This window comes from Acartia tonsa, chromosome 3 (genome assembly GCF_053477335.1).
Source record: "Acartia tonsa isolate MP-2025a chromosome 3, ASM5347733v1, whole genome shotgun sequence".
NCBI classification, from domain to species: Eukaryota; Metazoa; Arthropoda; class Copepoda; order Calanoida; family Acartiidae; genus Acartia; species Acartia tonsa.
The window spans coordinates 11,576,757-11,591,456 of NC_137262.1; the positions used below are offsets into that span (position 1 = coordinate 11,576,757).

Consider the following 14,700-nt stretch of genomic DNA (forward strand, 5'->3'; position numbering starts at 1 on the left):
TTATTTTTAGAATAAGAAAAACAGCTAGATTAGCATTCTAAAAGGCATTATTGAATATATTATTTTTATATTTATACAGTGTACAGCTGCGCATCAGCCACCTGTAAGATGCAATGAAATAGTCGATTATAACCAGAATCAGCTGAAAGTCTAAACCTTTTCGGCTTTTCCTTATCACATTGCCGTTGGACAGCTGCCCTGTCTTGCTTTCTATGAATAAAAGGTCAGGTTGCTATCAGTGAACTGTTTATCTCGAAATTTATGTTAAATAAATTACCTACCTTCATTAAAAGATGTTAAAAAGGTCCTACCCCAAACGTAGGAGTCCCAAACGTCGGAGTGGACAAACGCAAGAGTCCCAAACGCAGGAGTCCCAAACGTCGGAGTGGACAAACATAGGAGTGGGAAAAACCTTGGAGTGGACAAACGTGGGAGTGGACATTGCTTAAGTAAAACGCAGGAGTGTCCGCTATTTTAATGATATGACAATTTTGAAATTTTTTTATACCACTGTCTGCAAAATAGTGGTTATGGCCGCAGCGCTCGGCCCCCTAGCCTGCCTAGCCGCAGCGCTCGGCCCCCTGGCCTATAACCTAACCTAACTAAGAAAAATAAGGGGACCGAATAAAGGGGGTGGGGGGGAGGGCGGATAAAAAATTCAAAATTGAAAAAAATTCTAAATTGAAAAAAAATTTCTAAATTGAAAAAAATTTCTAAATTGAAAAAAAAATCAAAATTGAAAAAAAATCAAAAATTAAAGAAAAATTCAAAATTGAAAAAAAAAATTGGAACTCCTGCGTTTTTCCACTCCGACGTTTGTCCCATAAATCCTGCGTTTGTCCACTCCGACGTTTGTCCCACTCCTGCGTTTGTCCCACTCCGACGTTTGGGACTCCTGCGTTTGTCCACTCCGATGTTTTTCCACTCCTACGTTTGTCGTGGAACCGTTAAAAAGTACATTGTTATACCTTATGAATAGATATTATTGATAAAAGGAAAATTCAAGTCCTTCTCCTCTGTTCCTCTGTCTTTTCATGACATGATATTAATTCTCTGGGGAGGCGGCTACTCTTATAAAACAGGACCAACTTCTACAGGATTTAGCAAAAAAATTTTAAGTAAACGAACCGAAAACGAACCTTTATGTAAGGAATGTAATCGAATAATTAAGTATTATCTATCGGCTTTGCAATAGCAAACAATAGCAACTAGTGGAGAAGCAAAACTGATCAGGAAATGCTGTTAGACATTTATCAAACGCTTTGATTTAGTCAACCAACCATTTTCATTTCATTTGATTATTTGCATCACATGTATGATAAAATATATATAAGTATAGTATAGAATTATAGAATAGCATTAGCTATTAAGTAATTTTGAACAGTATCGTGCTAACACTAAAGGGGATGGGTACATACACATTTATCTAATCTTATCACACTCTAGATCAAGTTTTCTTTCACATCCTTGCTTTTTTTTGTCTATGGAGTGGTAATAATGAATAATGTTACCTAAATAATTCTAATATAAAAGAATTCATTTTCTCGTATTTATTCGAATCCGGTGGATAGGAACCGGTTCTTATCCATACGAAAAAACTATGTCCAGCATCGTATTATATCCAGTTTTCTACGAATATAGAAATGTTCAATCATAAGATTAAAACTAGTTTTTTTAAGCCCGTGCCTTCGGCATCTCGGGGCTAAAAAAACTAGTTTTAATTTTATAATTGTACATTCTATATCCGCTGAAAGCCGTTTATAATACGATGAAAGAAATAACTATACTAATAAATAAGGAAATTATTTTATATATATCTATTGTGTTTAGTTTAAACTTTTAAATCATTATTCAAATTCTATTCTATAGCCTGCCATAAAGCAACCATTTTATGCAAGTATATTATCCTAAAATCTCCAACATTACTGGAATTCTCCCTTGTCTTCTACAAGTTGGTAGATTTTCACAATTTACTCCATATATGGACAAGACATAGTTGTCCTTGTTAAAATTGCAAATTTTATGAAGTCACTGACAACATAACACCAGAAAACTTGTTCAAACAATTTCTGACTTTGCACATAATTTACTTACAAACTTTACCCAATAGTTTATATTTTTATGGACAGAGTCATAATATTTTTTATCTTTCCTAAGGATTAACTTTCTTTCTAACTTAATTAAATTTTTACTTGAAATTCTGTATTATATTTGTTTATCTTCATAATATTTGGAATCATAACTACACAAACCTATTATAATTTAATTCAGAGTTTAGTGTTTACACACCACCTTTCCGCACTCTTATGATTTAAATCGGGAAATGTACTTTCAATCTGCACCCAATCCGCTGTGGTTGTCTAATCATTGTGAGGGCCCAACATAACCTATCTTTTGTATAAACCTTATCTAACCTAACCCAACTTTTATACAACCCTAACTTACCTACCCTATCACATATATTTCATTGTAATAATGTCATACAAATGTATGATCGGAAAGTATCTCCTTTTTAAAAAAACGCTTTTTGAATTTCATGATAGATTGATTAAGGAAAGTGTTTGATAACAAATGTAGAGCTTGTACTTTTAGTTTTGTAATGGCTCTTAAATATTCTTAGGGAGAATGGAGTTGTGTAAGACAAGTGCTCGACTCTTTCTTGAATTAAGTCATTAAAGATGGAAGAAACTTTTTAATTGTCTCCATCCGTCTGTGCGTGTGTGTGTGTGTGTGTTGGTCTGATATTTTACTCTACAGAATGTCCTTTAAAAAAATACTAGACAGCCGCAATATTGAAAGGCTCCTGCGGATGCAACTTGAATGTATAGATTTTCAGTCGCCAAATTAGACTTGTTGACTTAATGAGGCAACTGAATGTTGCTTCTGAGCCCAAGCCTTAATTGTTGTGACACTTAAATCCCCCGTACCTATCCATTAAAATATTCGTTAGCACCCTGTAAAATGACTTGGAATGGAGTTTATGAGATAAGTTTGCTTTAACTTGGCATTTAAACACAAACAAGGAGTTTTCTTCAAAAATAATTTCTAATTTGGAAAAGCTGTAAAGCCCGAGAAATTCAAACTTTGCATATTAGACATTTGAGTATCCCGTTAATTCTGATTTTTTAAAATTAAAGACAAAACTATGTTTGTATGTCTGTTGGTGAAAGGTTATTATCTAATGTTTTTTATTTTCAAATAGGCAGAAGTGTCCATGAAAACTTATCTCGTTAAAATTTGGATTCTCATAATTCATAACTAGAGGATGCGCCCCTTGCCTCTAGAGGAATAATATAAAATGGAATAAAGAGCCAGAAAAATAGCTTAAAACCATCCGGGACCTCTGTTAATCTACTCTAAAAAGGAAAATTAAATCAGTAGTCCTAAGCTTCAGACAAAAACTTACTAATTTACATAATAGAATAGCATAATAGAAGAAAAAAGAGGAAAATACGCATTCTATGCTAACTCTAATGTTGGCATATTAAATTGGGGAAAGGTGTTGTAAGTGGGAGGGTTACCCCACACTCTTATCAAGCCCTAAATCTTTCCTTGAAATTGAGACAAATCTTTAAATCTTTACTTTATGCTCTTATATGTAAGAGGACATGATATTGAAGAATGTTTGTAAACTTTGAAATAGTTTAATTTTATTAGTTCCATAAGAAAATGAACAAATGACATAAAATGTATTAAACTTTTATTTTGCTTGCCATTATTCTTTTTGATATTTTAAATTTTTTGTTTTGTCAAATAATGAAGTATTACAATTCGGGGCACCTATGACAATAACGGATACGGATTATGATCTTATATTTAAAATATTGGCGGATTTATCTGAAACGGATTCGGATTCCTTATGAATTCAATAGTTGAAAATCAGGATGCTCTCGGATTTTCTATTCAAATGCTGACTTAAGGTCCAAAAAATAGCTCCGTTAACACGAAATGTAGGTATTCTTATTGGTTTTTATTCCTTGGGAACAAAAACATATTTTATATTTTTGTTTGTTTAGGTTGGTTTGCGCCGTAAGACGTACAACGTATTGACTGGCAGCGTACTCTCAGTCTGGACCTCTGTGGAGGCAGTACTTACCAATGATGGACAGAAGAAGGGCACACATGCCAAGATGCAGGTATGTACATGTTGTTATGGTAATACTAGCGGATGACTTCCAAGAATCTAGGTTAGGGTAGGCTGTAAAATAGTCTAAAACCATCCTAAAGCTTGAATTTAACTGAATATAAAATAGAAATCTTCCTGTGACCTTTGTTTAGCCTACTAAATTAATGACTTTAGTGTTCTCATTAATTGAATATCTATGAGATACAACCATATCATTGAAATGAAGGATTTGGTAATTTTCATAATATATCTGCGAACATTCCTGACAGAAGTTTACTCATATTTACAAAGCATTGGACTACGTGGGATGTTATACTATAACCCTCCTAAATTCAACCTTAGTTAGGCGTAGGGTTAATTTTGTAATTTCCCAGTTAAATAACAGAATTGGTTACTTTAGAATTATTTGTATAATACACATTTAAGGAGTCTATCCTTATACTAAAGTAACAGGATGTTTGTCTGTGTGTTTGTACCGAAGGATCTCGCTAACCGCTGAACTGATTGGGTTCTCCTTAACAGGGTAGCTTCTCATAGGTCACGGGAAGGTTTATAACTATTTTGGGGGAGGGTACCACCACCCTCCGAAGAGAAATCGCCCCTTGAAAAAAATACCCCCCTCCCGCCCCCCAAAAAAATAAAAATATTTTCTTTCTAAATCTAAAATAATAAAAAGAGTTATCAAATTCGACTCTCCCTTCCTCAAGTGCCCCTAGAGGCCTCTAGGGGCGTAGCCGCTAGTTTAAATTATTTTACTAAAGATTATCCTATATAAGTAAGTACCTGAAATACGTATCTTAACTTAACGTTATATTTCTAAAAATTCTATTATTTTATATTTAGGTTGTTCGAATGCGTCTTGAAGAGGGACGTCGTATAGTTGGTACCCTGATCCCCAGCTCTGCTATGGACACCCTGGTCAGAACCCTCAAGTCTGGCGCTGAGAGCCACAACACTGAGATACAGGAGGTCACTATAGATGATTAGGTAATTGGAATATTTATTTAGAATTCATTGGTTTATCACTTCGCCCAAACAACTTTTTTGTTTGAAGATATAAAGGTTTAATACCTAAGTAATTTCATTTATTTACATTTAAAACTACTTAATTTTTTGTTGTTTTAGGTATATTGTTTAAAAATATTAGATTATCAGAACAGCCCCGTCCTCTTAACTTTCATAGGGAACATGAATTTAGTAAACAGCATATTAAATATTGATCTTAACTTTTGTATTTTGTTTTCAGGTTCTTATTTAGTTTTCCTTTGTGCGCCAACAAACTACTTACTCTTGTTTTCTGTATTATTTGGATGCTGCAGCCGAGAGGAGCAAATGCCGCGTCAACAATTTTCATTATTTTACGCAGGAAACCAGAAAATTTTCGCGCCAAAACAAGCAAAACAACAATATTTATGCAAATATGAAGATAACATTGGAACAAATACTATTTATTCTTTCAGAAAACCATTTTTGTTTAGATTATTATGTTAAATTCTAGTTCTCAAAACTAATACATTTATTTTTAGTTAATTTTTCTCAAAATTAATTTTTCAAAAATGAAACAAATTTTCTATTTTTATTTGAACCTTAGTTGTAAGAGTAAGGAAACTTGTATTATACTATTTTACTTGATAACATTAGTATTAGCATTTTTAAACACAAAAAAAATGAAATGATTGTCATTGTTTAGTTCACAATAGACCAGAAATGTGATTTTCAAATCCAGAAAGTAATTAAAAATTATCTTTTACATTTTTTATATGTAACCAAAAAGATTGTCCCTGTTAATATTACATTAAAACTGCATGTCAACTGTCACATTATTCAGCTCTTTAGTTACAAGTTAAAACTATAAAATATTGACATTCAAAAGTTTTTCTCATATTTAATGAAGTTAGTACCTAGAAATATAAATACTAAAGAAATTAAATGAAAAAAATACAAAGTTTTTAAATTACTTTAAATGTCATACAGTTAAGCAACTCATAATCATGAAAAAAGCAAAAAATAATCATAATTTTAATTTTGAAAAACTTAATACCATGAAAATTCTAGTATTTATCCTATACAACATATGAAATGTGTACAATTTCTAACGGCTAAGAACCGGTTCTTTTACCCATGGATTATAAGCGGATTCAAAGCTGGCATAGAGTTACATATTTCATAACTTTGGCTCATTTTTTTAACAGAAATTATTCTTATGATAATATCTATATTTTAATTATTAAGTTTTAGATTTATTTAGTAGACAGCACATTTAGAATTTTAAGAAAATGGTACCTTTTAATAAAAAAAAATACATCAAAACTTTTATCACCTATTTTAATCATTTGACTGAAAAATCAATTCTCAATTTAAGAAATCTGACTTAAAAGTAAAATTAAAATTATTGGTACCAGTATCTAAATATTGTTGGTAAATGTACTGTTAATAATAATAACCATTTTATTCTTGCTATTAAAACCTTGTATGTAAGATTGTTTTGTATATCTGTGTCCCCCTCTAAGCTTCCCTATCATACTATTATACCCCCCCTAGATAATTTTACCCGTCCCAATTTCTCTACTCTTTAAACATTACCTATCCATCATTTGAGATTCTCAAAAAAAATAAAGATTCAAAGTGCCCCGATCTTGAAAGATAATTTAAAGATTAAAAGAATAAAAAAGCTTTAAGAAATTCATCCTTTTTACCCAATTATAAACTAATAAATCGGGGCATATAAAACCGTAATCTTTCACAATATAACCTTCAAATCTTTTAAGTTTTTCAATATTTCATCATCATTCATTCTCTTATTCCAACTTAAACATTTTACATTTTGGGATTTTGAGCAGGGCTCGGCAGCTGTGTGTGTATAAGCCATCAATTAAAACCCGTATGGTTGCTTCAAAGTATGTACTGCAGAGATGGATTGTAGAAAATTTAGGCATCCCGTTGGTTTCTAAAGATTAAAAACTTCTATTTTTCTGCGGCCTACATGTGACTGACGCGCGGATGCCTAGCCCTGGTTTCAAGTCTGTAGGTTTGGCTTGGATTGAAAAAGAGAGAGAAAAAACCTGATAAAAGTTTTAAATTAATTTAGTCGAGTATGTGAAATTCATTCTAGTTGGAATAAATTAAATGAAACAAAATGATTACATTTAAGAAAATGAAAATTTGGTACTTGTCTTTGTTGTGTTGAGGCTAATTAATATTAAATTAATTATTCTAATTATGTTTTGATTGTTACAATTATTAGTAATGTTAGTATTTACTTTACAATGATGTTGTATACTTGATGTAGCACTCCCACCTCTACCAACACTATACCAACACACACCTATACAAAACTAAATTTAGCATAGTTAAACGGCCAAGAAAAACATCAAATTAGGCATTTCTGCTTAGTTTTTTTTTAAATTTTAGACTAGGTATTACAAAAAAAATCTTTTGAAAATGTCTTTTTTTAAGAAACACCAAAGAAAAATTTAAAATATGTCCAAATTTTTACTTGTTGAAAACTTAAAAATTTAGTTGTGTACAGATGTGAACCATGTGTGTGTGTATGTGTGTAGCTGCTATGATTATGTATGTTCTTGTATAATCAGGCGCTAGTGCTAACCAATAAACGGAAATTCTTTTAGTGTTTTATTTTAGTTTTTAAAATCAAAGCTTTTCTATAACTAGGGTCGGTACGTCCGTTAATTTAGGCAAGAATCGTCTTATCGAATTAACACTTTGCATGGCGATTCCTGTAGTAGTTAGGTGTGATTTAGAAAACGTAGCGACTCTACAAGCGTTACCATAATGTCCGTACGCCCATTTAAAACATGTTGATTATCATCTGATTTACAGAATACTGATTCCTAGTACAATTACAAGTCAGTACAATATTACCATCTTTTCCTCAATTTTATTTTTAAGCTACTTCGTCAGAGAAGATTTTGTTATTGTCGTAAATTTATAATGAACGATAGAAATCAACTATTAATATACCCTTTGTTAAAAAACAAAGTTTGTACATTGGAAATAAACATATCTAAGGAAATTTAATGTACCCATAGAGTATTACAGACAAACCGAGTGGGTTGGTTAGCAGAATCTTCATCCATTTACCTTTGATAGCAGCTGAGAAATTCACTTTCCCCACATACCGTTTCTAGCAGACAGACAATAATAACTATAGTAGCTTCGGTACTAAAAATGTGTGACATTGCTGGGCTTTGAATGGTTAATAAATGATGGAAGAAAAAGCATGTTTTGTAAATACGGGTCCGTAGCTCTATATTTTAATGGATGAAACTTGAATCATTTACCAAGTTTCTATACACAAGTTTTAATTCCTTCAACAAAAAGCGTTCCTATTACTTTTCATGTTTAACAAAATCGATGACGTCTCTAAAAAGCGAAGCACAGAAAAGGAAAAGTAACATGATTTCTGTCTGTACCGAGGGATCTCTCAAACAGTTGAACCGATATGGTTTTTATTTACAATATAGCTTCTCCTTGGTCCTGGGACGATTTATAACTACTTAAGAGAAGGTTTCTTCACCGTCACACGAGAAATAACTTCTATACCTCAAGTTCCCTCTAGAAGCGTATCCGCTAGTAAATATGACAAAGCGACAGAGCTAATATAATTTTCCTCATTAGATTACGGACAGACAAATAGAATAGAATTCTATAGAAGCTTCTCCCCTATATATGTTTGTAAACAGGTTTAAAATTATAGAAGCTTCTCTCCTACAGTTGTTTGTAAAACAAGTAGGTATACAATTCTATAGAAGCTTCTCTCCTAAAGATGTATGTAAAACAGGTATAAAATTCTATAGAAGCTTCTCTCCTACAGATGTTTGTAAAACAGGTATAAAATTCCATAGAAGCTTCTCTTCTAAAGATGTTTGTAAAATAGGTATAAAATTCTATAGAAGCTTCTCTTCTAAAGATGTTTGTAAAACAGGTATAAAATTCTATAGAAGCTTCTCTCCTAAAGATGTTTGTAAAATAGGTATAAAATTCTATAGAAGCTTCACTCCTAAAGATGTTTGTAAAACAGGTATGAAATTCTATAGAAGCTTCTCTCCTAAAGATGTTTGTAAAACAGGTATAAAATGCAAATAGTTGTCAAAGTTTTTAAAGTAATCTAATTTACTAAGCTTTACTCATTGTGTACCTTTATACAAGTTGGAGAGTTGAGTAAAAAAAAGGGATGGTAAGGAAATTATTTACTATCAAGTCTATGCAAGCTATTAGAGATAGACTTGAAATTCTGGACAGGAGGTCAAATTCCCGAAATTTGTATATTTTGTAAGAAAAAAGAAAAATTGAAAACAGAATAGGAAGCAAAAAAATGACCCTAGATTTTTCATAGTAAAATCTAAGAAAAAAGGTAACCACATAAAAAAGGGACCTCTAGCCCTACTAGTAGCTTATATAATACTAACGGATTCGCCCCCTAGAGGCCTCTAGGGGCACTTGAGGAGAGGGAGTTCAATCCCAAAAATTTTTATTTTAGTTTTTAAAAAACAAATTTTATTTTTCTAGGGGCCAATTTCTCTTGGGAGGATGGTGGTACCCTCCTCCAAAATAGGTATAAACTTTCCCGGAACCTATAAGAAGCTACCCTGTTAAGGAGAACCTGATCGTTTCAGCGGTTAGCGAGATCCTTCGGTACAAACAATCAAACAGAAAGACAAACATCGTACTACTTTGTATTATAGATCAAGGAGCGATTATTAATGGTATAATATCTTTGCTACTCTTTGCCATTATACGTTCTTGTATTATAAAGATTTACTTAAAGAGTAAATAGTAAAATTATATAATTAAATCCAGTTTAGTTGGACTGGGCCTTATGGGTATTGATATATGATTATTATCTTATTATTCGTCGAAAATTGTCTGTAATACAATACGATACATGATTATTCAAGATGGCTCAGAACCAGTTCTAATCCAATGATTACGAAGCCATACTGTAAATCCCTTAGTGAAAGCTAGCTGTACTCTTAAGTCTTATCTATGTATATGTGTTGTATCAAGAATTCTTAAATATCTTGTACTGTACAATATAGCGTGTCTTATGAAAAGGGATAGGACAATGAAATATATATAGATTCACCCAATTATAATATACAATATTACCCCTGTGGAAAAGTTTTTGGAATGCTAATTTGTCTAATCTCTTACTGATTCAAAGTTTCAATCAAAAAAACAAATAAACCGACTTTTTAATTCATTAAGTTTTGCACCTACTGAAAGTAATAGTTATAGATTATAGTTTATAACATATGTCTGTCTGTTACTTTTTCAACTGTGCACAGTGCGTGTGAAGGTGCTATGACTTTTGTGTCAGAACCTAAATTGGGACATAGTGCATTTCATTACCCTAGGTTAGGTAACTTCATTTCACTTTTCAACAAAATCTAAAATGCAGCCGTTTTTGAGAAAATTAGATTTGAAAATTTCAAGTTCAATTTTCATCCACTAGGAGTTACCGCATAATCATCACAAGAAAAGCAAATATAATTTAATTCAAATTTTGAACAAGTTTGCTTTTATAAAGTTCTTTATAAAACCACTCCTTAAGTGAGTTGATTCATGGTTATTTTTATTAGTTGCTTTGCTAAATTTTGAACAACTCTGCTTTTATGAAGTCTGTCATAAAACCTCTCTATATATGATTTATTTAAGGTTGAATTTCCGTGACCTTAGCAAAGCAACTGATAAAAATGACCATGAATCAACTCACTTAAGGAGTGGTTTTGTGAAGAACTTTATAAAAGCAAACTTGTTCAAAATTTGAATTAAATTATATTTGCTTTTCTTGTCATGATTATGCGGTAACTCCTAGTAAATGAAAATTGAACTAGAAATTTTAAATCAAATTTTCTCAAAAACGGCTGCATTTTAGATTTTGTTGAAAAGTGAAATGAAGTTACCTAACCTAGGGTAATGAAATGCACTATGTCCCAATTAAGGTTCTGACACAAAAGTCAAAGGACCTTCAAACGCACTGCGTGTGGACTTTGAGAATTCCTTTTATATAAATTTTGTTTCAAATATGAATTTAGATAATAGACTTTGTAACTAATATTAAGTGTGATGATTTACTTCCACATTCTCTGGAGACGAAACCCCAAGAGGCTAGGGGCAAATTCCCTACTACCTGGAAATCTTAAATATATGGATGATATTTTATGAATACGGCTGAGCATTTAATTTTAAATACAAGCTACTACTATGAAATGTACATTTCACATTTTCTATATACATACATATATCATAAATATATGTACATAAAATAGGCGGGTACTCAAATAGGCATTCCTAAATATGTTGTACTTAATGTATTGTGTCTGAAAAAAGACACATTAAATCCAGGTGTAAGGTATAGTCAACAAGCGAAAAAAATCTAAAATAATATTTGGTGGGTAGATTAAAGGTTGCCGTTACTATAAAATCACGACAAAAATCAGCTGAAATCACCAAATATTTCTTCATTTACAGCTGCAAACAATCTCTTAATTTTATGTATTTGTTTGGTTATTTGTGTCTCTTTGACTTTAAACTGGCATTCGATAACTTATTAAAATTGAAAATTATTCATCTGTTATATCGAGCAGATTTTTAATATATAAGATTACGAGATTATTATTACTTCTATTATAAATACTAGTGAACTCGCCTATAGTCTCTTAGCGCTACGCTACCCTCAACAATTTTATTTTCAATTTAAATACGAAAAAATTGTGATGGGGTAAAATAACTTTTGGAGAAGGGATTATCTTAGAACTGAAGCTGTCAAACGTTCAGCGAGATCTTTTGGTACAGATAAATAACCTATCTCTGTTAAATCAGGATTTAAAACTAAAGATTGTAAGCTGTATTTGAAGCCAAATTTGAAGGAAAAAGTGGTATATCAATCAAATTGCTTAATTAACACACCAAAAGAAATTAGAATGTTAATTGTATAATTGGCTTATTAAAAACAAAGCTTCTTCATAATTTACATAATGTATGGGAGCGTTATAAACGCATAAAACTATTTGGATCATGAAAAGAAAACGAAGTTGCGGGATTCGTCGTATTTTCACATCAGCTTTTCTCCTATTACTAGCCCCTGCGGGGGGCTCTAGCCCTGCGGGGAATATTTTCTAATCCTGCAGGGCAATCATTAACATTTACTTACCTAACCTAAAATAACCTTTCAAAAGCTAATGTGAAAATACGATGAAACCCACAACTTTGTTTTCTTTCCATGACTTAACTATTTTTAATAAAAGCGTAGATTATCTACATTTAGGTTATATATGTCTATCCGTGACGTAATGGCCAGGCCCTTAATTTAAGCATAACTATTTATATATAAGGATCATTATCATATTAATTTCCTTTAGCAATAAATACAAATAGTAAAGCAAAGTATCTCTACAATCATAATTATAAAGTTTGCACGTCCATTTTGAACATGCTGATTTCCATATGGAGATTCCTAAGACGAAAAGGCTCAATTCATATAAAAGTTTTTACGGAATAAATGTCTTATTTATTGTTCTTCGCTCATGTAAATTCTATAATCCTTGTTAAAAGCGAAGCTATTATATAATTATAGTCGGTCCGTACGTACGTAACTGACAGCTCTTATCGTTAAACTGTGCATAGTAGAATTGTCCTATCGATTTAAAACTTGGCATGATAATTCAATAATCTTACATGCTCATTTTAAACATTTTAGCTTTTTTGAGACGCCTTTTTTATGTAAAATAATTATGTGATTCTCTTGATATTTGGATGTTGTCATCCTTGTTAATTTGTTAATACATGGAAGTACAAGGAATATTGTGTGATTGTTGATTAATAATGCATCCAAACACACACACACACGCATACAATATATATTATAAGTATAAATACAACATAGTATCAAGATTAAACAAAACATTTTATTAAATAAAAATTACAAAACCAAATCCAAAAAAATCATTTACATTTTCTGGGCTAGTCTAAGAAGTTTTATAGGATTTGTCGCATTACCTTTCTATAGCATCTAGGGTATTTGAAGGAGTGGAGGGGTTAGCTCAAAACAATCCCAAAGCTTGAATATAGCCTAAAACTATTACATGGCCTATGTGAAGCTTACCTAAAAAATAGAACCTAATCGGTTCAATAGTTATTGAGAACTAAAGCTACAGACAAAAAACATCAGAATTTGTAGGTAATATCAGCCTTCTATCATTGTTATTTTATATGGCCTTGTAGGTAAAAGTATTAAGCTGTTAAGTGTTCATATGACAACAAAATACATTAGTGTCGACGTAATTATTGGTCTTTGATTCCATACGTCGGGATAATATGTCAGCAATGAACACTTTAATGTATGCCAAAATGTCGCCAAAGAAGATGATGAAAGTCCCTCAATGACGTCATAAAAATGAGGGATGAGGAGAGGAGGAGTGGGAAAGAAAACCCCTAAAAAAGAGATGGATAATCCCTCGTTTTTATGACGTAACATGCTGATTTTGAGGGACTTTTTAAAATCTTCCTTAATTAACTATTTATTATGGATCTTAAGGAATAAGAAACTGAACGGCACATTGATATTCTTAAAATTACATCTCCAATGATTCTAAACAAAATTACCCATTCTGTAAATTAAAATTAATGGTTGATAAATTTGACCACTGTTGGTTTGAACCAACCAATTAGGATTTGATAAAAGTAACCAGAGTTTTAGATCTAACTAATCAGAAAACAAGGATGACAACATCCATAAAAGCGAGGCTCTGAAACGGTAGGACAAACGGACATTAACACTTGTTTAGTGTCAGAACTGAATAATCAGAATATAAATGAATAAGAGTCAAAGCAAAATTGTGAGTAAATTTGTTGAAAAACTTCTTGATACAGGATAAAGTTTATGGACATACTTACATTTTTAGGACTTGATTATAGAGACGCTTTGCTTATAATATTGTACTTTGTTGTCCCAGAAATCAGTATACCAAAAATCAGAACAATCGGATAATTAGATCGCATAAAAATTTGTTGTTAAAAAAATAAAAATCAACATGTTTAAAATGGACGTACGGACATACCTTGACAATTGACATACCTTGGCAGTTGACGTACCTTGACAGTTGACATACCTTGACAGTTGTCATACCTTACAGTTGACATACCCTAACAGTTGACATACCCTGACAGTTGACATACCTTGACAGTTGACATACCTTGACAATTGACATACCTTGACAGTTGACATACCTTGACAAGTGACATACCTTGACAGTTGAAATACCTTGACAGTTGACATACCTTGACAGTTGACATACCTTGACAATTGACATACCTTGACAGTTGACATACCTTGACAAGTGACATACCTTGACAGTTGACATACCTTGACAGGTGACATACCTTGACAATTGACATACCTTGACAGTTGACATACCTTGACAGTTGACATATCTTGACAGTTGACATACCTTGACAGTTGACATACCTTGACAGATAACATACCTTGACAATTAACATACCTTGACAGTTGACATACCTTTAATTATGTCATCAGGGTTATATACAAAGGC

General features: G+C 31.9%; 1 protein-coding gene across 15 annotated transcripts in view; it reads left to right on the forward strand.

Moving 5' to 3' along the window:
- Positions 1-7,754, forward strand: part of sno (Protein strawberry notch) — a 56,243-nt gene extending 48,489 nt beyond the window's left edge. For 10 of the 15 annotated variants that reach the window (XM_080152649.1, XM_080152654.1, XM_080152651.1 and 7 more), the window contains 3 exons: positions 4,017-4,136; positions 4,970-5,113; positions 5,373-7,754. In XM_080152649.1, coding sequence (XP_080008775.1) covers positions 4,017-4,136; positions 4,970-5,113 — 264 coding nt within the window. In that variant the 3' untranslated portion in view covers positions 5,373-7,754. The remainder of the gene's footprint in view (positions 1-4,016; positions 4,137-4,969; positions 5,114-5,372) is intronic. The other 5 variants (XR_013877297.1, XR_013877294.1, XR_013877293.1 and 2 more) reach the window with 5 other exon arrangements.
- Positions 7,755-14,700: the final 6,946 nt, after the last annotated feature.